At 43.9% G+C, this 23,470-nt stretch overlaps 1 protein-coding gene across 1 annotated transcript in view; it reads right to left on the reverse strand.

The window, feature by feature from the left end:
* Positions 1–1,593: 1,593 nt before the first annotated feature.
* C4H14orf132 (chromosome 4 C14orf132 homolog) overlaps positions 1,594–23,470 on the reverse strand; it is a 48,834-nt gene continuing 26,957 nt past the window's right edge. The window contains exon 2 of the mRNA XM_034768539.1: positions 1,594–1,955. Coding sequence (XP_034624430.1) covers positions 1,731–1,955 — 225 coding nt within the window. The 3' untranslated portion in view covers positions 1,594–1,730. The remainder of the gene's footprint in view (positions 1,956–23,470) is intronic.

Genomic DNA, 23,470 nt, shown 5'->3' on the forward strand with positions numbered 1-23,470 from the left:
AATGCTCATTTGGGACATATTGCTCTGGATTGTGTGACTATCCACTAACCCTGCAGGAAAATTGGTTTAGAGAGAAAAATCAAGGCAAAACCTCTCCAGCCGTTTGCCAGCTCTTATTCCAGCCTTGAGCTGAGTGACAGAGAAGTGTCAAAAATAGCCACCTTGCTTGCAGACAGGGCCTTCTGGAATCAGGGTAATAGATGTAGGGGACAAGAGTAGAGGGAGAACTGTCCAATACACAGAGGTTTTGTGGAAAGTATTTATCTGCTGCCATTTCTCTATGCTCACATCCATCACCTTTTTTAAAAGAGAAGGAGAAATGGGGCAGACTTTTACAGCTCAGATGAGCTTTGGCTGAAGATGGATATATATCCTTCCTTTGGCAAGGAAGGCTACAGATTATTTTGGATGGATACAGCCCTTAAAAATCATTGCTCACAAGATTAATACAACAAAGACATTACCCATTAATAGAACACTGAATACAAATATTTGTATAAAATTGCTACCACAAATGATTTTACATTTCCCCCCTCGTTAGCAGGCCATAGAAACATATTAGTGCCTAAATGTAAACATTTGTCAAGGTCTATCAGCAACTTCCCTTAAGCTACTTCCCTCCAATGCTCCGTATATCCCACCACTGTATGTAATTCATGTACCCAATTCACCATGGGAGGTTATGTATGTGCACAGTAGGGCTACCTGGTAAACCTTGTGATTCATTTATCCCCATAGATGAATCATTGGCAGTTAATTAGGCTGCAGAATTACTGCACTTTAAGTCATTTCTTTCATTCATAAATAAAGCTTATTTGACCACATGGCTTTTGTGGGAAATTTGGATTTCAGCATAATGAACCAAAAAGAGCCACGGACTTCATTTTCTAGAAGGGGTCAATCCAATGAACTATAATCATTACCATTTCTGGCTGTCAATAGTCTGATGGAAATTGGAGCTTTTGCCCCTCCCATTTAAAACTCACTCCACATCCTCTGGAATACAGGTTCTGGAAATATCAAGCAGATTCAGTACTAACACTCAGATTATCATCTCTGCTCACTGTCTTTAGAAGGGGAGTCCTAATTAAACCAGCCATGCATCCACCTGCATGCCACTGCTTTAAGATTAATAATATCTACACTTTACACATAACCAACTGATCATGTGCATTTTAGTTCAACACACAAGAATCCTGAAAATCCGCTACTTACAATTGAGCCAATGCCGACCATCCAATGCATCTGCATATCTAGATAACTAGATTTCCATGGAGCATAAGATACAGAGCATTTTTCATATAATGTTGTGACAGAAATACCAATCCCAAAAGCAGATTAAAAACGTAACAAAAGGAACAAACGAAAAACAGAAGAGCTACTAGAAAATCCAACCAATAGGAAATAAGCATTTTCTACATAAATCCCACTTTCATTTTGTATTTTGCATATCGGCATTGGCCTTTCACATCAAATTTATATATGACATGTATTGGCTGTTCTTGATTAAAGCTTTTGCCTCCACAAAATTTGCCAATGCATCCAAACTTTGCTACTGAAGTTCAAGTTTAATAACTTGCACTTCATTTCCAGTACTGTGGCAGCTTTTAATGAACAAAATGTGTCTACCTAGATATATTTATATAGCTATACATGTATATATACACAAACACGCACAACAAACACGCTTGTAGCCATCCACTCCTGCAGTATTCCAGTCTCCTGTCTTCTTAAAACGTGAAGGCATACACCACTCCCACAACCACAATGTTTCCAATTGTTGCTATGATCGCAATCCATAACAATATGGCATCGTTTGAGGAGCGGGATGTCTCTTCTGGCTGGTTCTGCATTGAAGCAGCTGCATGGACATTGGCCGATGAATTAAACAAGGAGTATTCTGTACCAAAGTCCTCATTGGGTGAGTCCATGAAAGCTCCTCCCATGACAGGAATCTGTGAAGAAGAATTTGACAACATTAGATTAAAGTTCAGGGTCAACTTTTTTTTGGGTCTTAATATGTTATTTATCTTTTCATACAAAGCAGTAACTACCACTCATTCTGGCAAAACTGCAAAGCTCTCACATGCACAATGTTGGGATGCAATGATCATATATGGAAGACCGTCCTTTGCCAGGCACATTCCTTGCCTTAAAAATTAGACTAGGGGTGGGCAAACTACAGCCTGCAGGCTGGATCCAGCCCATCAGGGCTTTGGATCCACCCTGCGGGATTACCAGCCCCATGGCGCCACAGGGCTAAGGCAGGCTCCCTGCATTCCCTGCCCCCGTGCTGCTCCCAGAAGCAGCCGGCACCATGTCCCTGCGATCCCTGGAGGGGAAGGTGGGGCAGAGGGCTCCGCATGCTGCCCTTGCCTGTAGACACTGCCCCCTGTAGCTCCCATTGGCTGGGAACGGGGAACCACGGCCAATGGGAGCTTCGGAGGAGGTACCTGCAGGCGAGGGCAGCATGCGGAGCCCTCTGCCCTTCCCTCCCCCCAGGGGCTGCAGTGACGTGGTGCCGGCCACTTATGGGAGCAACGTGGTGCCAGCGCAGGCAGGGAGCCTGCCTTAGCCTCACTTCATGCCACTGCCACCCTGGAGCTGCTCCGGGTAAGCAGCGCTGGGCTGGACCCTGCACCCCAGGCCCCCCCTGCACTCCAGGCCCCCCCTGCACCCCAGGCCCTTGCCCATAGCCCCTTCCTGCACATGGCACACCCTCCCATACCCCACACTTCCTCCCGCACCCCAACCTCCTGCCCCAGCCCTACATTCATGGCCCTGCATTCAATTTCTCCACCCAGATGTGGCCCTCGGGCCAAAAAGTTTGCCCACCCCTGCATTAGACAATGGATCTGTCCATGCCTTGCATCATCTTCATGGGATCTTTGCACTTTTTGATAGTATAGGCAGGTTTTAAATGTGCACATCATAACATTTCCATCAGCACTATTAACTTCATTTCAGGGGACCTGTGATATTATACATGGATCTGAGAAAGACAGTTTTCTTTCTGTACGTCTGGGTACTTATATGACTCTCATCAACATTTCTGAGTGGAGGTGGCTGGACTTTAAATTCAGTCTGTGATTGGGGAACCAGGCACTTTTAAAACCATGCCTGCATTTTTACTTCTCTCAAGCAGGATAATCTTATACTGTAAAGTAGCTGCTCAGCTCCTCTCTTTGGCTACTTGACTTTGCTCCTCTCTTTGGACAATCATCCAAAATGGGAGGGCTATAAGACGGGAGCAGCTGAAGAACCACCCTTCCCTGCCCGAACAAGCCTCCTTTAAGGGCCAGCCAGCCCTTGTGACTAAGTAGGTACTTCTGAGCTGGGATAGGGTGATTCCTCTCTAAGGGTACATCTACACTACAGCGGGGAGTCGATTTAAGATACGCAAATTCAGCTACGTGAATAGCGTAGCTGAATTCGACGTATTACAGCCGACTTACCCCGTTGTGAGGACGGCGGCAAAATCGACTTCTGCCGCTTTTTGTCGGCGGCGCTTACTACCACCTCCGCTGGTGGAGTTAGAGCGCCGATTCGGGGATCGATTGTCGCGTCCCGATGGGACGCGATAAATCGATCCCCGAGAGGTCGATTTCTACCCGCCGATTCAGGCGGGTAGTATAGACCAGGCCTAAGAGCAGCAGGAAGCGGTAGAGAGAGGGGAGACACTCAGGGAGAGACAATGAGAGGAAGCTGTGGCAGAGGCTGCAGTCAGAAGAGCTGCAGTGAGCAGGAGGCTCTTGCCAGATACCCTTGAGCAGGGGGAAAGGTTTGGACCTACTTTCATAGGTGCTTCCAGAGCAATCTACATCACAGCCTTCCTGCGCAGCCACGTTGCCAGGAAGCTAGAGGGGGCACAAAGGGCCTCAGAGCAGGTGCAGAGGTATGAGGCCTTTGCATGGATAGGTCTTTTGCATATCCCCAGGTTCTGCCATCAGTATCCCCTGCTCATTTCACCGGGTGGGGTGGGCTGGTGCATGAGGCAAACTTGTCACTGACACTCACTCTTAACACTCTTTGGGGAAAGTATCATGAGGCGAGTCTCACTGAGATTCCCCACCCCCAAATCCCTCCAGTGGTTTTTCTGTGGGAGGGTTGACTGATCACACAGCATCAAAACATGCTGTGCCCTGTGGATCAGACACCAAGAAGTAATATTTACATACATTTCTCTATTAACAGTTTATTGCATGTGGCAGTAAAAAGATCTATTCCAGAACTTTGTATCCATTCTGACCTAATAAACATGACTCGGAGGCAAGCCTGGGAAAATACAGTGCTTTTGATTTACTTGGGAAGACAGCTGAATCAAACCACATAAATAAAAACACTATTAATCTTTAGCTGGTTTTTGCTTCATTGTAAAGAAGCCAGAGCTTTAACCCAGCCTGGTTATGGGTCCCATCAAATGGTATCAGATGGGGCCCACAATTTAAGAATGGCGGAAATCATGTAATACTTTGATCATTAAGGCCCTGAACCTGTAAAAAAGTATGCCCATGCTTAACTTTAAGCAGGTGAGTACAGTAACTCCTCACTTAAAGTTGCCCTGCTTAATGTTGTTTCGTTGTTACCTTGCTGATCAATTAGAGAACATGCTCGTTTAAAGTTGTGCAATGCTCCCTTATAACGTTGTTTGGCAGCTGCCTGCTTTGTCCACTGCTTGCAGAAAGAGCAGCCCCTTGGAACTAGTGGTGGGGGCTTGGAACCAGGGTAGACCGGCAGCCCCCCATCAGCTCCCCTAAGTTCCCTGTGCGGCAGCTGCCCAGCAGGCTAGCAATTGCCGACAGTTCAGCTGTCCCTCCTCCCACTGCCGTGCGCTGCTCCTGCCCTCTGCCTTGGAGCTGCTCCCGGGAGCCTCCTGCTTGCTGTGCAGAGGGCGGGGGATAGGGATGCTAATGTCAGGGTGACTCCGAGAGGGACAGGGACCCTCCGCCGAATTGCCGCCGAAGAGCCCGACATGCCGCCCCTTCCCCTTGGCCGCCCCAAGCACCTGCTTGCTCAGCTGGTGCCTGGAGCCGGCCCTGATGACAGGTGGTCCTTTTCTTCCTTTATAGGAATGAAAAGGAAAGAATAGATTCTGTGAAGGAAACAAGAATGGAAAGTTATCTCACTGTACTGATCCTATTTCTTAAAATATGATTACCATTAGCATCAAACAGGCTGATCCTGCAAGGTGCTGAGCCTTTCCCACTACCCGCAGCTCCTGATGGAGTCATTAGGAATCGAGGGTCCTCAGCACATTGTAAGACTGGCCACATAAAATACAACTCTTTCACCTAAGGAGAATGGACTACAGCAAGGAAACTTAGTAAAAGGCACTTTGCAAAAAAATCTGTAATGAACTGAGTATTCCAGGGACAGAAAATATTTTTATTACAAAAACGGTACCTAAAACTGATCACCAGTCATCCTCTGATCCTAAAATAAATGATTCACAAAATTCCAAATCAAGAAGCAGACATTTACAAATGCCTTATTATATTATCACTCCACAGTCTGATTTTCTTTTAAACCGTTTAAGAATGAGGGGGCAAGATCATTTTTTGCTTTCCTAAACATTTCCAGAGCATAATTCAAAAACCAGTCAGAGAACACTTCAACCTCCCTGGACACTCAATAACAGACTTAAAAGTGGCAATTCTTCAACAACAAAACTTCAAAAACAGATTCCAACGAGAAACTGCAGAACTGGAATTAATTTGCAAACTGGACACCATCAAATTAGGCCTGAATAAAGACTGGAAGTGGATGGGTCACTACAAAAGCTAAAAACTAATTTCCCCATGCTAATTTTCCCCTACTGTTACTCACACCTTCTTGTCAACTGTTTGAAATGGGCCACCCTGATTATCACTACAAAAGTGATTTTTCCTCCTGTTGATAATAGCTCACTTTAATTGAATTGTCTCGTTAGCATTGGTAAGACAATGCCCATCTTTTCACGTACTATGTATATATATCTTCCTACTGTATTTTCCACTCCACTTGCATCTGATGAAGTGGGTTTTAGCCCATGAAAGCTTATGCCCAAATAAATTTGTTAGTCTCTAAAGTGCCACAAGTACTCCTCGTTGTTTTTGCTGATACAGACTAACACGGCTACAACTCTAAAACCTGTCACAATAATCATAGCTTCTTGGGTTTAGGCTAGAATGTTTGAAAAAGCCCTTGTAAAAAAATCTTTGGTCAACAAATGAACCTTTACTTATGGGGGAAAGGGGAAATTATGTTTACCACAAACACCACACATTGTTTGCAGGGGGAACTGGTGCTTGTTGTTCAACAGGCTCTCCAGGGCCTGATCTAGTCCTCTTTAACCTCAATGGAAAACACCTATTAACATCAATGGGAGATGGATCAAGTTTCAGTAGCATGTCTGATGCACCTTCCACCTTTTGGTTTTCAACAGTAAATGATCATTTATTTCTGAATCAAGAACCTATTTCTAAGTTATTAGAGGGGGGGATGATTAGTGCATTATCCATCTTCAAAAGATGAAATGTGGAGTGAAGTCAAAGCTTTGAACAATCCTGTTATTCTCATATTAATCTTTACTCAAGCCTGAGCTTATACAGACAGATTTCTCAAAATATCCCTAGGGGAGCATTAGTAAATGATGCTATAAGTATCAAACAGGCCTTGAAATGGGGAGAGTGCAGTCTCAGGTTGGGATTACATTTTAAAAACCTACTTTATTCAAGGCACTTGAGAGACAATCTTTCAGAAAACAGTTTTTAACGAGAAAGGACCAGAGCATTAGAGCCTGCACTAAGAATTTGGACCAAACACAGCTCTAAGCTCTGCACATCCCAGGGAAAGAAGAGGCTAACAACTTCTCAGGGATCCCACCGTTTTTGTGGGAACAGCCTGTGTAAAATCAATTCTCTTCTAAAAACGATTTGGTTTCCTTTGCTCCAAAGAATACAGGGGCATGTGTGGTTTAACAGGCTCTCTTCTGGGTGGTTGAACAGCATCGTGGGCCAGTGAAGAGTGGGAGGAGTGAAGTCATGGCCCCAGATGCTTATGGAGCAGGGCATTATTAATCAGTTGCCATGTTTCACTGGGAAGGTGGGTGCAGTGTACTTGAGTAGTTGTCTAGTGATTCCTATATACGGTACCAACAGTTTATAGACTGAGGATCAAATTTTCTCCTTCACCACACCATAAAAGACCTACAAGGGCAGGGCAGGCTTATATGTCCTGTTGCTGTTCAACCATATCACTTCTTGTGAGAGGTGAGGCTTGCAGTAGTCTTGCCATGGGGAATGACCATCAAGAGGTGAAGAAGCTGAGATGTAGGGGTGGACTGGTAGATCTCTGGCCTTCCATGTGGCAGGGATCTGTCTCTGGGAGTCCCCTAGCCCCTATTTCTGCTCTGCAGCATTGTCATATGGTGCCCTTGCCCTTCACTGTGCACATACTCCCACTACTTTGCCACAGAGGGTTATTGCTTCTAGCAGCATTAAATTGCATTGCCTCAAATGTCAAGTCCCACTTACCTGCAAGGGGAACAAGGTAACTCTTCCCCCTCACTTCCTACCTATGTGGATTTAACTTCTCACCAGCACACCTAGCCACACCCCTCTTCGTCATGTACAGCTGAGCTCAAGAGAAGCAGCTTAATGTGGAGGATAACAGAGCATAGCCACTTTCCCCCATGACAGGACCTCTACTCAACTCTGCTTTGCAGAAGTTGGCCCATCATTTGTAAAGCACGTGGGGGACCTTCTGTGATGAAATGTGTTTGATACATGTAAACTGTTATCAATAGCACTCAAAGCTGTAAAAGGCAGACCCTCCTTCAGTGTGGCCTGCTCTAAAGGTTTCAAGCGGAATGTAAAGCATATATCATTTTTAATGGAAAATAACCAGTGTAATATTTATACTACATCAGTGGTTCTCAAAATGTGGGTTGGGACCAATGTTCTCTTTAATTTTTTTCACCCATGTGTGGAATAAATTTTGTTATGTGCACCAAGTTAATGTGCAGATGTGTGCCACCAGTAGAAACAAAAAAAACCTAGATATAATATATACTTTTTAAAAGTGACCAATAGGGATAATTTCTCCAGCCAGGACAAGTTAGGCATTTTAGAACTCACTACTCAAAGAATTAAATGTAAGTGTAAGAGAGAAATAAAAATTATGAAATGCATAGACCAGTCAAAAAATTAAAATAACGCACTTTGAAAGAATAAAATTACAGAGAATATATGTGCATTGCAGGAAGTACCAAGAAGTAACAACAACAACAGTGCTGTGAGGTGTGTTACACAGACTCTGTGTGTGTCTGTGAGAGAGAGAGATCATGTGCACTGTGTGTGTGACACAGAGACTGTGTGTATGATGGCTGCTGGGGAAGTTTCTGAGAGACGCCTGTCCATTGTCTCTTTACGGCACTCACTGAAAGCTCTCCTCCTCCTGAACCATGTCCCCCCATCCCCTGCTCTGCAGAGATGGGGTAGATGGGCAGGTGAGAGGGGGAGAGACAGAGTGTGTGTGTGTCTGAGAGACCCTGCACTGTCTCTTTAAGGCACTCCCTCAAAGGCTTGTTCAGACCTCAGAGCTGCTGCGAGCCCTGAGGCCTATTCTCTCTACCCTGCTCTGTGGAGATGGGGTACAGGGGCTGCGGGAGGGGAAGGGAGATACCCTGACATCAGCACCATCCTTTCTCCCTCCCCAGCCCTGCTCTGCAGAGCCAGCAGGAGGGTCCCGGGAGCAGCTGCAGAAGCAAGGTGGCTGCAAAGCAGCGAGGGGGAGAGAGGCACCTGAACACACACTGCCGTCTGGATGTGCGTGGCTCTGCTATTCAAATGCACAGCACTTGAATCTCTCCAGGGCGGCCGCCCAAGCGCACAGCTTCCAGAGAACACAGGTCGGGATCCCAAAGTGGGTTGCGACCTTCTTTTAATGGGGTCGCCAGGGCTGGCATTAGACTTGCTGGGGCCTGGGGCCGAAGCCTGAGCCCCAAGCCTGAGCCGTGGGCTCAGGTTAAAGGCCCCCGCCCCTACCTGGGGCTGAAGCCCGTGGGCTTCGACTTTGGTCCCCCTCTGGCCCAGGGCAGTGGGGCTTGAGTGGGCTCAGGCTTCAGTCCTGCCTCCTGGAGTCGTGTAGTAATTTTTGTTGTCAGAAGGGCGTCGCGGTGCAATGAAGTTTGAGAACCCCTGTACTACACAAACAGAGAGAGATGTTGTGTGTGTACATTTGTAATGCTATCAGTAGAACACTTCATTTGAAGGGCTTGTATCTTAAACAAAATCATTGTACTAGACTTAGATTATTTATTATTTGAATCTGAGAAGCTATAAGAACCTTAAGACACATGGTGCTGCCACTTCTGTGTAAGTACCATTCAGAGTACATGGACAGTGTGGACACGCACAGCATTGCAAGTAATGTCAAGTCGGAACCCTGCAATACCACACACAATGCAAATGAATAGTTTTCAACATCTGAGAGTAGCACATGGTGAAAAAGCTCAGCCGACTTTCTGAAGGACTTGCAGTGACCCATTATGAAGTGCTGACTTTCAGCAGCTGGTACAGACATATTTTATAACATTGAGTCTCTCTATTTATAGGTTCGCTCTTCATCACAGATTGGAAGGCATTTAGTCTCTAATAGTTGCCTTCTGATTACATTCGCATCTCCCTTAGCACAAAACACTGCTAAAATTGCTTTCCTCTGAGTCTGGTATCTCCTTGTCATACAGCAGTGAGAAAGGAAAGACAGTCCAGTGGTGAGGCCTTTAGACTGGGATTTGAAAGAGCTGCGTTCAAGTCCCAGCTCAGCCATAGACTTCCTATGCACCTTTGGGCAAGTCATTTAGTCTTTCTGTGCCTCTGTTCCCCATTTGTAAAATAAGGATAACAGCACTGTGCACCACAGGGGTGTTATGGGGAGAACTCAAAGACTGTGAGGTACTCAGATACTACAGTGATGGGGCCCTCTAACTACCTAAGATAGACAGATTCACCTAGTAGGTCTTAAGAATGGAAAACAGGAAATACGGACAAGATGCTCAGCTGTTGTAATTTAGTGTAGCTCTATTGAGATAATTGAAGATGCATTGATTTACAGCAGCTGAGGATCTTGCCCATGTCATCCTACCATGGCAGACTGGCATCCTCGCTGTACCTGCTCTGACTCCTTCTGAAGTCCATGGGTTGGGACGCCCAAGTGGGTTGCGTTGAGAGACTTGGGTAGCTTTGGGGGGAGGGATAGCTCAGTGGTTTGAGCATTGGCCTGCTAAACCCAGGGTTGTGAGTTCAATCCTTGAGGGGGCCACTTAGGGATCTGGGGCAAAATCAGTACTTGGTCCTGTTAGTGAAGGCAGGGGGCTGGACTTGATGACCTTTCAAGGTCCCTTCCAGTTCTAGGAGATGGGATATCTCCATTATTTTTTTTTTTCCCCTCAGCAGGTCTGTACTCACACTGACATCCTCTGGTTTTCCTGAAAGCTGCTGTAAATGACATCTCCTGTATTGGGTCAAGGTGCCCTGCTGCTAGCCATATCTACTGTGACCTGCCTGTCTTCATGAATAAAGGGGGTGGGCTGGGAGAAGTAATGCTACTTTGTTTCAGAACACCTTTATCTCCCCCCTAGATGTATTTTTATGTTTACAAAGGTGATTGGGCCAAATAAATTTCTAGATCTTGATTTGGGTCCTGGGAAAGAGAGAGAATGCGTTCAAATAAAAAAAGAGCTTAAGTAAAAGACTATAGAATACACATCACATTTCCTCATCTCCTACATCATGTCTCTCTTTGATTCTGAAATAGCTAATGCAACATAAAGATGAAGAGAAAGGAAGAAAATAAATAGGGAAAGAAAATGCTGAACAAAAATGAGTTACAATTCTTATGAAAACCAATACATCATTAGCAGTATTCTTACTCCTCAGTTCTTGCAGCGGGTCTGAAAACATGTGGTTTTAAGGAAAATATCCATTAAGGAAAAAGCTGAGGCTTTTTTCCCTTTGAAGCATTTCCCTTTGAAAGTCAGATATTTTCTTCCATTCCTGCATGTGTTTTCCATGAAGGAACTAATATTTAGAATGATTTAATATAATGATGTTATCAGTAGGGTTACACCATGATGAGGGTACTGCAAGTATGAAAAATCGGGACAGGGGTGGGGGATAATAGGAGCCTATATAAGAAAAAGACCCCAAAATCAGGACTGTCCTTATAAAATCGGGACATCTGGTCACCCTAGGTATATTTGAGGATATAACCCTTATGGCTGTCTCAGAGTTGCTGACAATGAGGCAGCTATTTTGTATCATTACCTACAGTAGTGGTGTGATTGCTGTGATAGCAATTACTCCCCTCAGTAGGCAAATGTATCCTAGCCTGCCTTTGTACTACAACCAACACTATATAAAATGCATCAGGCAGATAGTTTGATGGATCTTCAATCTGCGTGGAATAGCTATATGTTTCTTTGATGAAGTAGAGCTAAACTGTATTAATTTGTTAGTGTGGCATAGCTAAGGCTCAGCTGGTTAATGTTTTATGGGGAGTGCAACTGGGTCTGATCTAGCCTACAAGATATTATTATTCCCAGTACGAGCTGGTTCACACAATGGTCAACATAGGCTACGTGGTGGGTTTTTTAAAAAATTCTTCATGTTTTAGACCCACTAAGATTTACTCTCACATAATGGGTCCCTCTAGATTCAGCCCCTCCAACACTTGCCCTCTGAAATCTTCCAGCCTTTGTCAGAAGCACCAAAACTACCTAAATCGGCATCAAATGTAGCCATTTGGCATGGACAGATTTTTATTTTTTATGAACTCACCAAGCCAATCGTAATGAATTCTAGTCATTTAATAATAATTAGTTTTGAACTCAACCTGTGTTGAGATACACACTTCCACTTCCATCTCTGCTAATGAGAGCCAAACACCCTCATACCCTATCTAGTGATACAGCAATAGACTAAACATCCTGTTAGGCAGATAACAACATATAGGGGTGAAAAAATACAAAGCTTTGATCTAAGGCCCATTGAAATCAATGGTAAGAATCCCATTAACGTCAACAAGCATTGGATCAGGCCCCAAAGGCACATAATATAATACAGGGGTCGGCAATGTTCGGCACGCGGCTCGCCAGGGTAAGCACCCTAGCGGGCTGGGCCAGTTTATTTACCTGCTGATGCGGCAGGTTCGGCCAATCGCGGCCCCCACTCGCCGCTGTTCGCCGTCCTGGGCCAATGGGGGCAGCGGGAAGCCGCGACCAGCACATCCCTCGGCCCGCGCTGGTATAACAACATTGACTTCAATAGCTTTACACCTGATTTACAGATGTGTAAGTGAGAGGAGACTCCGGCCCCCTCACTTTTCCCCCACTCATGCTATTATTTCAGGAAGTACATCATCTGGAAATGTTTCTAGGAATGGCAGCCATTCCGAACAAGCTGAAGCTGTGATGTAATCTGTGGTTGTTTAACTGGTATGGCAGCTCAGAGAAAGAAGAGATCCAAGCAAGTGGAGTCCACTTATTCTGCAATAGCAACAACCTGTGAGCTCCAAGTATCCTGGGTTACTTAGTCCCTATTTGGCCCACACATGATATGAAATGTGCTTGCAGATCACACTGCAGGCTGTAGATGCATGATTGCATGAAATAGTAGGCCAAACTCTCAACTACTCAGGAAGTCCACATGAAATGTGCATGTGACCCTAAAGAAAAAGGACCTATGGCTTGTGAAATAGTTGTACTGTCTAACTAGCATGGTAATTTAACTTCCAAACATAGTATGGTTAAACTTTAATAATGTTGGAATCTCTTAAAACAGATGCTCTCAGACAGATTTCTGTTTTATCCACTAATGACTGTCATACACAATTATGTCTCTGGTTTCAAAGGTTACGGGGTTTACCTGCTGGTAGGCAAATGCTGATAAGTCACAGCAAACAAATGTACTTAAGCCAACACCCTGGTGAGTCCAACAGAGAGAGTTGGGGTACTATTGTGGAGGTAAGAGAACTAGACTGTGATGCAGTTACAATAATTCAAAGAGGTGGACAGTGTAATCACCAGCATTTGCAGTGTCTGCATTAGCTTCTCTGGAGAACACTGCCCTACTCTGATCCCTGCTTGAAAAGTTGTGCTGTAGGTCCTTCTCTAGGCTTCTTGGGTCAACAAGGAGTGTTGTCAGAACTTCACAAACTAGTTGAGGGAAAAGGGAAATTGCCACAGCCTAGAGTGTCACAGACAGGCAGGAGGCAGCTGCAGAGGAAGAGGGACATCATGGGTATATGAAGGTTAGGGATGATCAGTTGGGGCCCTGCATACTTCACATTGGGCCTGATCCAAAGTCCACTGAAGTCAGTGGAAAGACTCATTGACTTCAGTGGACTTTGGATCAGGCCCAGAGGACTGTACAAACCCTACAACAAGCCCTGGACTTTGGCATACCACCAACTTCCTGCAACGTGCCTGGAAGGATCGAGGCAGGAAATACATGTTTATTCCATACCAAGGGAATACAATACACATGTATGGTTTACCAGCTTAGTTAAGAACACATGAAAATAGGAGTTCACACTGGAAATGCTAACAAGATCTGTGATTACAGAGCACTGCTGTCACAGGTGGATCAGAGTGGGAAGTGGTTTTCCTGTCCCATGAAAATTCTCGAGATTTTTAAAACATTTCCGGTAAAAAGTTGAAATCTTGAAAATTTTCACAAATCAAAAAGGCAAAAGAAATTAGCTCAGCACTCAAAATGTTTTGCTTTAATAATTTCGCAACATTTCAGTTGTGAGCTTTTACATTCTTTAAAATTTTGTTTTACTATAAACTAACTAAAAGTCATTTTGAAATAAAAAAACAGAATTGTGCACGTTGGAAATTTTTGACAATGTGAAAACTCCCCCGCTCCGAAGACAGAAAGTTTCTAGAAAGCAGATAAGAGGATGATTCATTACCAAGGGAGCGTCTCTGTATCCTATCTATCTTAGAACTGAACTGACATGTTTCAAAAAAGAAACAGTGTCAAAAAAAAATCAAATCTAGGTATTTATTGGAACCTTTACAGCACAGGATCAAGTGAGATGGATTTTGAGTATGACATTACCTACAAAACACAGAAAAAACAAGACCTGAGAGCAACACAATTCTCATGTCTTGATTTGTTTCACACCTGCAGGAGGAACACTGTGAAAATAAGCAAATTTTGCTTCTCTATTATATCCCTTACTTCTATCTGGGCCAGTCTTTTCTATTTAGATTAGTGGTTTTTAACCTGTGGTCTGCAGATCCCTGGGGTTCCACAGATTATGTTTAAGGAGTCCATGAAAGGTTGTTACTATAGAACAGTGGTTTTTAACCTGGGGTCTGCAGACTAAGTCTGAGGTCTCCATTTGAAAATTTTTAGGGATCCTGCAAACGAAAAGGTTGAAAACCACTGATATAGACTGTAAGCCCTGCAAGACAGGGATGGTCTCTTACTCCATGTTTGTGCACTGCCCAGTACAATGGAACCTCATTCATGATTGGACCCAAGATACTGTCAGGATAGAAATATATAAATACGACTGATGCATCAGGATCAAAATAACGCACCAGCCAAGGTCTTCCATTCACATATTCCTCATTTACCTCCCATCATTTGCCCACTGGCAAATCAAGTGCTGACAGCAGTAAGGGAAGCCATGTTTTTATATCATTCCTCTTCCTGGTATGGGATAATTCCAGAAATGGCTGGCCAATCAGGGCTATTAATACTATGATGTAATTTGGAATTATGCCATATAGATACATAGGGGCAAAATTGCTAAAAGTTAACTAGTGATGTTAGGAACCTCAGGTTTGTGGGTAGCTGATTTGAAACCCCTTAGTGCTGCTTGATTTTCAGAAACAGCTGAGTAACCGCCCTCTGAATGTGAAGCCGCTTTAGCGTGTCTCAAACTGGGCACCTCCCAAAAGAGGTACCCGCTATTACTAGTCACTTTTGACTATCTTGGACCGCAGATCTCAGACAATCCTCCAGGTAGTAGGTTGCTGTTGTTCAGTCCAACTCTAATAAAAGATGCAATTAGTAATTATTAGTCTCGCTATAACTATTTTTATTGTTATCGTTATTCTCATTAGTTTATAGAGCACCATTCTCAGTGAGCCAGTAGCTTCATAACATTAAACAAGCTAAAATGTAGCAAATAGTTTCACAAATTCAGTCAAAATAATAAATAAAGAAATGTAGTTCTTGTGTGTAGATTAATGAATGAGGGTTGGGTCCAATAGCTTGGGGAGGAGCATACCAGAAGAGAAAGCGACGCTCAGCCTCAACCATAGCGGAGCTGACACTCTGTTGTATATCAGTGTTGTATATCTTCATATGGAAAGGATGGGTTTAAGATCAGCTGTTAAGCAATGTAGCAATATAATTTCACAGGGATAAATTAGGGGAAGAAATTCCAGGGAGGAGCTGCCAATCCCAGGGACCAAAGGAATGGATACAGACACAGAGGGACTGGTGGACACTGATGATGTAATCAGAGTGCTTTATACTGTTTTGGCTGGACACTTTCTCCCCAGTGCTGACTGGCTGTTTGCTCCAACTCCCTCCCTCACCTTCTCTACACCCAAGCCTCACTCTACCAGCCTGCACACCCTTCTACTTTCTCACCCTACTATTCTCCCCTGCCCTGCCCCCTCACCGCTCTCCCTTCTCTTGTCTTTCCATCTAGCTAATCCCCTCCTAACTAAATCCCAGTCAAATAATATTTTTAAATTGTGATACTCACATGGTGTTTGCAGACTCACTCTACTTCCTCCACTTGTATATTATATCCCTTCCCTTACCCTTTATCTGTCTTGTCTATTTAGTTTGTAAGCTCTTTGGGACAGATACAGTCTATTACTCTGTGTCTGAACAGTGCCTAATCAATGGGATTTCAAACTCCGTTGATCCCTAGTTGTTACAATATTAATTTATTAATTATTATTAATTAATATTAAAATCCTGGCACTGCACCAGTAAGGAGATTGGAAATCCATTATTGCTACATATACTGGGTCTGTATGCGCCTGCCCAACAGAGACAGATTAACCCAATACATATCTATATTTGCATAAACACAACCTATATTCATTCTGAGATGCCAGTTCAGACAGCTGATGGCAGCAGTCCATTTCCTCTTCTTCTCACAGATTCTCTTGTTCATATATCATCCCCTCGCTGGCATGGTTCTCCTCCAGCTGCATGGCCAGCATGCACCTGCAGCTCCTCCCCAAGACTGGAACAGCTATAGCTGCTTAAGTCATGCCAGACAGCCTCAGATTCCACTTAGTTGTCTAGTTCTCTTCACTGCTACCACTCCCCTGTTTACATATCTTGCCACCTCTCCAGAATGGTGGTCCTACAATTGCTGTACCCTAGTCCTGGGCTTCATGAGCCTATTGGTTAGTGTGGCCTTGCTGACTAATCCAGAGGGGAGCTGGCTCAGTTCAGAAAAGAAGGGGGGTAGACGGGCTCTGAACACATAGCCTGTATTCAAGGCTGATGGAACAGCTGGCAAAGGATTGTGAAAATGAACTCCTTGCTCCATACCCTGAACTCACCTTTATTTAGCCTGCTTCCCCTCTCTCCCACTTGCAGCTGTAGGGACCAGGATAGAGCCATAAAATCAAACCAAACCAAATGGTACCTTGAGCCACAACTCCTATCCTTGATACAGCTCTGGTCTGGATCTGTCACTAGGAGTGCTATATTAAGGAGGCATATTCCATTCATGGTTCCACCCAGCTGTTAGTCAGCTGTGCATATCCTTCCAATGCTTAGGTAGGACAAAGTCTATGACTATCCCATGGAGAAGTTGAGCATCCTGAAAAATCTAGTCAGATACCAAGGTATCCAGAATATGTTTTCCAATAGGAAGGATCATGCCTGATCTCTAACTTTTTGGTGCTCCTTGCAATGCCATGGCAATGCTTACCTACAAAGATGTTTTATTCTTTGATACAGCAGAAGAATAGATGAACATTAGAAAGCCTGATTTCCAACAGTGCTCTAGGTTCCACATCTTTTGTGCCTATCAGGAAATAGATGCATTTAAATTATTGAGCTCAACATAATTAAAATGTATCCAACTGCTTTAAAATCTTTGAAAATGCACAATGTTAGTAACAGAGCTGTGCAGGAACCAGAATTTCCTTTCTGTAAAACATTTTGGGTTGATCAGAGCATTCTGTTTGATCAAATCTAAATGTTTCATTCTGATTTCATATTTTAAGAAAAAAATAATGAAAATTCATGTCAAAAAGCCATTTTGAAACAAAAATTTGAATTTTTTTTTTCTGATAATGGATTTTTTAAACGCTGAAAATATTACAAAATGAAAAATCAGAACATTTGGCCTGATCAGAACTCTTTTTTCCATTTTTTTAAAAGAAAATGTTGTTGTAATTGACATGTTCCTTTAGACAACACAGCATTTTCTGATGGAAATATGTTTTGTCTGAAAAAATTTGACAACCTCTAGTTAGCATGTGAGATGAAAGAGTGAATCTTTTAGCACTCGCTATTAAATGACTTTTGAGATGTCTCTGTTATGCAAAAATAAACTATAGCAGAGAGAAGATAAAAAGAACTCATTCTTCCAGAGACAACACTTGCTAACTAGCTTGTCCATGTACCCAAAACGGAGAACTTCTTTAATATCCTTCATGAGATCATTTCAAACTGGAGTAAATCAAAACACTGAGTTTCAAACATCCCTCAAATTTCAAGGATGTTTGAAATACATCCTGAAGATTCAATGTTCCTTGCCCCCTAGTCCCTTGTCTGTCCTTTATGTTTTAGATTGCAAGCTCTTTAGGACAGTGACCTGTCTTAATATACAGCCCCTGGCACTTTTTTGGGTGCTATATAACGAATAGTGACAAGTTTCAGAGTGGCAGCCGTGTTAGTCTGTATCCGTAAAAAGAACAGGAGTACTTATGGCACCTTAGAGACTAACAAATTTATTTGAGCATAAGCTTTTGTGGGCTACAGCCCACTTCTTCGGATGCATAGAATGGAACATATAATAAGAGTATATATATATACATACAGAGAAGATGCCATACCAGCTCTAAGAGGCTAATTAATTAAGATGACCTATTATCATCATGAAAAAAACTTTTGTAGTGATAATCCAGATGGTCAATTACAGACAGTTGACAAGAGGTGTAAGGATAGTTATCATAAGGAAATAGATTCAAGTAGTGTAATGACTCAGCCATTCCCAGTCTCTATTCAAGCCAGAGTTAATGGTATCTAATTTGCAAATCAATTCAAGCTCAGCAGTTTCTGGTTGGAGTCTGTTTTTGAAGTCTTTCTGTTGCAAAATTGCCACCTTCAGGTCTGTTACTGAGTGACCAGCGAGGTTGAAGTGTTCTCCTACTGGTTTTTGAGTGTTATGATTCCTGTTGTCAGATTTGTGTCCGTTTATTCTTTTGCATAGAGACTGTCCGGTTTGACCAATGTACATGGCAGAGGGGCATTGCTGGCACATGATGGCATATATCACATTGGTAGATGTGCAGGTGAACGAGCCCCTGATGGCGTGGCTGATGTGATTAGGTCCAGTGATGGTGTCACTTGAATAGATATGTGGATAGAGTTGGCATTGGCTTTGTTGCAAAGATAGGTTCCTGGGTTAGTGTTTTTGTTGTGTGGTTGCTGGTGAGTATTTGCTTCAGGTTAGGGGGTTGTCTGTAAGCGAGGACTGGTCTGTCTCCCAAGATCTGTGAGAGTGAGGGATACTCTGAATTTGAACTTTGCAAATGTGCCACATCTAAGGTTGCCAGCTTTCTAACTGCTAAAAACCAGACACCTCTGTCCCACTCCTTCCCCCAGGCCCTGCCCCCACTCACTCTTCTTCCCACCTCCCACCGTCGCTCACTCCCTGCTGTCCAGGGACTCACTTGCCTCCTGCAGAGCTGGGCTGACATGGCGCCTGCCTGGCTGGCCAGTCAGGGGACAGTGGGGCGGAGGAGGGGGTTGGTCCCTGGAGGGGTCGAGACAGGAGCACAGCAAGGCTGGCGGGGTTGGTACCCTGAGTGAGGGGCTAGAGCAGGAGCACAGTGGAGCGGGGACAGACAGGATCCCCCTCTCAGGCAGTGGCAGCACTGGTACCTACGTCTCTGCCAGAGAGGCTGGAGCTGTGTCAAGGAGCCAGCCTGCCACTTCTATCCCTCAGCAGCTGAGCAGACAGCAACTCCTCCAGGCTCCAGCAGCAGCTGCTGCTCTTCCTGTCTCTTGGCAGGGAGCCTGATCGTGGTTACTCCGGTAACCGGACTTTTACTGTTTGGTCAGCACTGCTGAACGGATGCTGCCAGGTTCCCTTTTCAACCAGACTTTCCAGTCAAAAACCGAACACCTGGCAACCCTAGTCCCATCTTTGTCATGAGCCAATACAGAAACCTAGATCAGAACATCCTGTATTTTGGTGGTGTTTGAAATCCGGATCCAAAAGCAGATTCAAATCCTTTGGCATGAAGCCATCTTTACCTTCAATACACAGTCATTACAAATGTATTGTGTTTTTGCAGCATGGCTAGCTAAACAAAATTGAAAAAAGGCAGGCAGTAATGTGGTAATTGATGTGTGCTTGGTTGATATAGTGATATATGTATCTGGTGCCAGTGGATAACTTAGGACTGATAAGTGAAAAGCTAGCATTTTCTCACTGCTCCACGAAGGATGCAATGCTGTGAGCATTCATAAGAGTCTGGCAATGATTGTTCTTTGTGCTGCCAGCAAGTTGGATGAAGAATCACTGAAACTCAGACTGTTTCAGGGGAAAGAAATCTCACACAAATAAATAAATCTACAAAAGAATTACTCTTCTAAATGCAACTTTATTGACTGGATAATTCCCTGGCATTGTTGTTGAGACAAGGTGATTAAAACTAAAGAGGTAACTGGATTTGCCAGTCTGGTTAACTCCTTTGAGGGTTGTACTCGGCTAACCCAGAGTAGGAGGAAAGGGATGAGCATGAGGAAACCAGAATGACAAAAAGAGACTGAGCTCAATTAGTGTAACTGATCTTTTTCTACTGCATGTTGTTTGTCTCTTTAGCTTTGCCCCAACAGCTAATAGTTTGAACAAACCATCTCCTTTCCTGAGCAAGAACTGAGAATTTATCATCAAACCAAATGTGATTGGGATATATGAAAAAACACAATGTGATCCAACTTGTCCAGTAAAATATGGTCAGTCCATACAACATGTAGCAGGACTATAAGTAAGCAGCTACGGACCACTGGACATTTGTGGTCATTCTGAGAGGATCCACAGGAGCTCAACAGTTTTCAGAAGTATTTGACTATATACATGGGAACATACTACTCACTAGCTTTCAGCATTTCTGCAAAAGGGATAAAATTTAATGAAGATTATATTTAACAAGCTGAATCCTTTGCAGTTCAATGGGCTACAAATTGATTTTTTTTATTATTTATTATTATTAACTATTATTTGTATTACCATAGCACTTAGGAGTCAATCAAGGACCAGGAACCCATTGTGCTAGGTGCCATACACATGCAGAACAAAATGGCAGTTCCTGGCCCCAAAGAGTTAACAATCTAAGTACAAGGCAAGAGAGAACAGATGGAGACAGAAAGATGAGGGAGGAAACAATGAGACAATATTGGTCAACATGACAGGCAGTGGTCTCGGCATACCAACAGCCAAATTGTCAAGTTTTTTGTAGGCCTCACGACAGAGGTGAGTCTTAAAGAGCGATTTGAAGGAGGAAAATGAGGTAGCTTTGTGGATGTTTACGGGGAGCTCCTCCCAAGCATGAGATGCAGCATTGGAGACAACACGAATGCAGGGGTGGCTCTATGGTTTTTGCCGCCCCACGCATGGCAGTGTGGCTGCGGGCGATCTGCTGGTCACACAGATTCGGCAGCCTGTCTGCCACCCTCACAGCGACCGGCAGGGGGGCTTCCCGCCCCAGGCACGCGCTTGCTGCGCTGGTGCCTGGAGCTGCCCCTGCATGAAGGTGTTTGTTTGAAGATTTAACAGTGGACTATGGAGGCTGGCATTACTGGACAATCAGAGGAGGAAGTCACCATGTCCATACTGAATGAGAGAGGATAGATAGGCTGTGAAGGGCTTTGAAAGTGAAGACAAGCAGTTTATGTTTGTTGTGATAGAAAAGGGGAGGCCACTGGAGGGATGTGAAGAGGGAGGTGATATAATCCAAGCTCGCCGCCTTCCCCCCGGCACTCTGGCCGCCGGGGACAGCGGAGCTGCGGCGGGCTCGCTGCCCTCCCCCCAGCGCTCTGGCTGCCGGGGAGAGCGGAGCCCCAGCTGGGGCTCGCCGCCGGGGAGAGTGGAGCCCCGGCTGGGGCTCGCCGCCCTCCCCCCAGCGCTCTGGCCGCCGGGGAGAGCGGAGCCCCGGCTGGGGCTCGCTGCCTTCCCCCCGGCGCTCTGGCCGTCGGGGACAACGGAGCCGCGGCGGGCTCACCGCCCTCCCCCCGGCGCTCTGGCCACCGGGGACAGCGGAGCCCCGACCGGGACTCGCCGCCCTCCCCTGCTGCGCTGGGGCGGCAAAAAAGCCAGAGCCGGCCCTGTCCACTGCATTACTAGCTGGAGCATCAGCCCCACTCAAGCTTCAACCCACAGCCCCTGACAAGCCAGCTAGAGTTTTTAGAGATAGAGACTGTTTTGTATGGCTAGGAGCTGGGTTATGGGCAGCATTTGAATTATACCTTGAGCTAACACTCCAGTGAAGTCAAGACCTTAGCGGCAAAATTACTGATTTTCAAATAAGTGCTGTGCAGAAATAGATTGGGCTCAAGAACTGACATTATTATCATCCCTAACATTATTTTCATCACGCATGTTCCCTGGTTTCTAATATATCCACACTATATTAAAAAGAAACAACCAAAATAGCCACCAACAGCATAATAAATAAAGCCCTGCAAATCTCTGGATATCCATGGACTGTGTTTGCGGATCGGATGCAGATACAAATTTTGTATCTGCGCAGGGCTCTAATAATATCTGTTTCCTTTCCTTGTCTATAGCAAACATTTATCCACATACATTATTTACTGACCTGTCCAAATAAATGCTGGCATCACCAAAAAGTGTGAAAATAATAAAAATATTGATCTGATTTTTACTAGGTGGATTCAACTTATAGATAAGCACATTTGCGCCCCCTCCCATGCACTGTTTTTCTGCCCAAAATTGCTTGTGTGCCCAGGTGATCAAATTTGTGTGCAGAATACATTAGAGGACTGTACCCTTTCAGATTTAGCTTTTTGATCAATGCAGTGTGAGAAGACAGAGAATAATTAATTAGAAGGCACTCAGACTGTAAGCACAAATAATTAACTTTTTAAAGTGTGAAATTCTTTGTCTGATGGTTACAGTGTTCTGGAGTCCTTTGTAACTGTACGCTGTCATTACACTCTTTGTTGAGCTGTGTGAAACCACTTTACTAGTTTTCATTTTGATGCATACACTGTAATTAAGCCTCAGAAACTCCATTTGAATAAGGTAGGGAAATATTATCCTCATTTTACAGCTGCAAAAAGAAACTCAGCTCCTAGGGATCACATTCGGCCTACACGTAAACCCAAATAAATCAATGGAGTTTAACACTTAACAAGAGGTTAACTTGGCCCAGAGAAATTAAATAAAATAGAATGACTTGTCCAAGGTCACATAGCAAGATAGCAGCAGAAACAGGAGTTCAGGAATAGAAAAACCCAGATCTTTTTACTCTTGGTCTTAACCTCTAGATTTGATAAGAAGTGAAATTTAGCCATATATATATATATATATATATATATATATATATATATATATATATATATATATATATCNTATATATATATATATATATATATATATATATATATATATATATATATCAGCAAATGCTTTTTCCCCCCTGAAAACATGAAGTTTCACCATGAGTTAAATCAGAAATGCTCCCACCTCTGCAAATCTTTGTGTTCAAATGGCAAGATTTTTGCCTCCAAATAAACCACTTTTTGTTTTTATCCACAGAAATCATCAAAATAATGGAGCTGCAATCACTTTTCCATTTTTGTTAAAATGCAGAATCATGATTAGTTTTGCAGACAGCAGAATTTATTTCATTCAAGGCTAGTTTCTCATTTGTATATCAAATACTATTGCAAACCAGTTCTCGCTGAGTTAAAATTCAGAAAATTAAACAATCTAAGCCAGAGGTGGATTCAAATGAATCGTGGCCTTGATCATCTGTAAAATTTGGGGCCTTGGTTACAGAATCATGAGATGGGGTTATAGGGGAGAGACAAGGTGTCTAGAAATATGTATGTACGGAGTGGGGTGTGTTTGTGTGGAAATGTGATATTCATTCATACTTAGAAATGTGGATGCCCATTCAGAGCACTGGGCCTTGATTGGCCTTTACATTGGCTTCTATAAAGAGGACAGCGAT

This window comes from Trachemys scripta, chromosome 4, assembly GCF_013100865.1.
Source record: "Trachemys scripta elegans isolate TJP31775 chromosome 4, CAS_Tse_1.0, whole genome shotgun sequence".
NCBI classification, from domain to species: Eukaryota; Metazoa; Chordata; order Testudines; family Emydidae; genus Trachemys; species Trachemys scripta.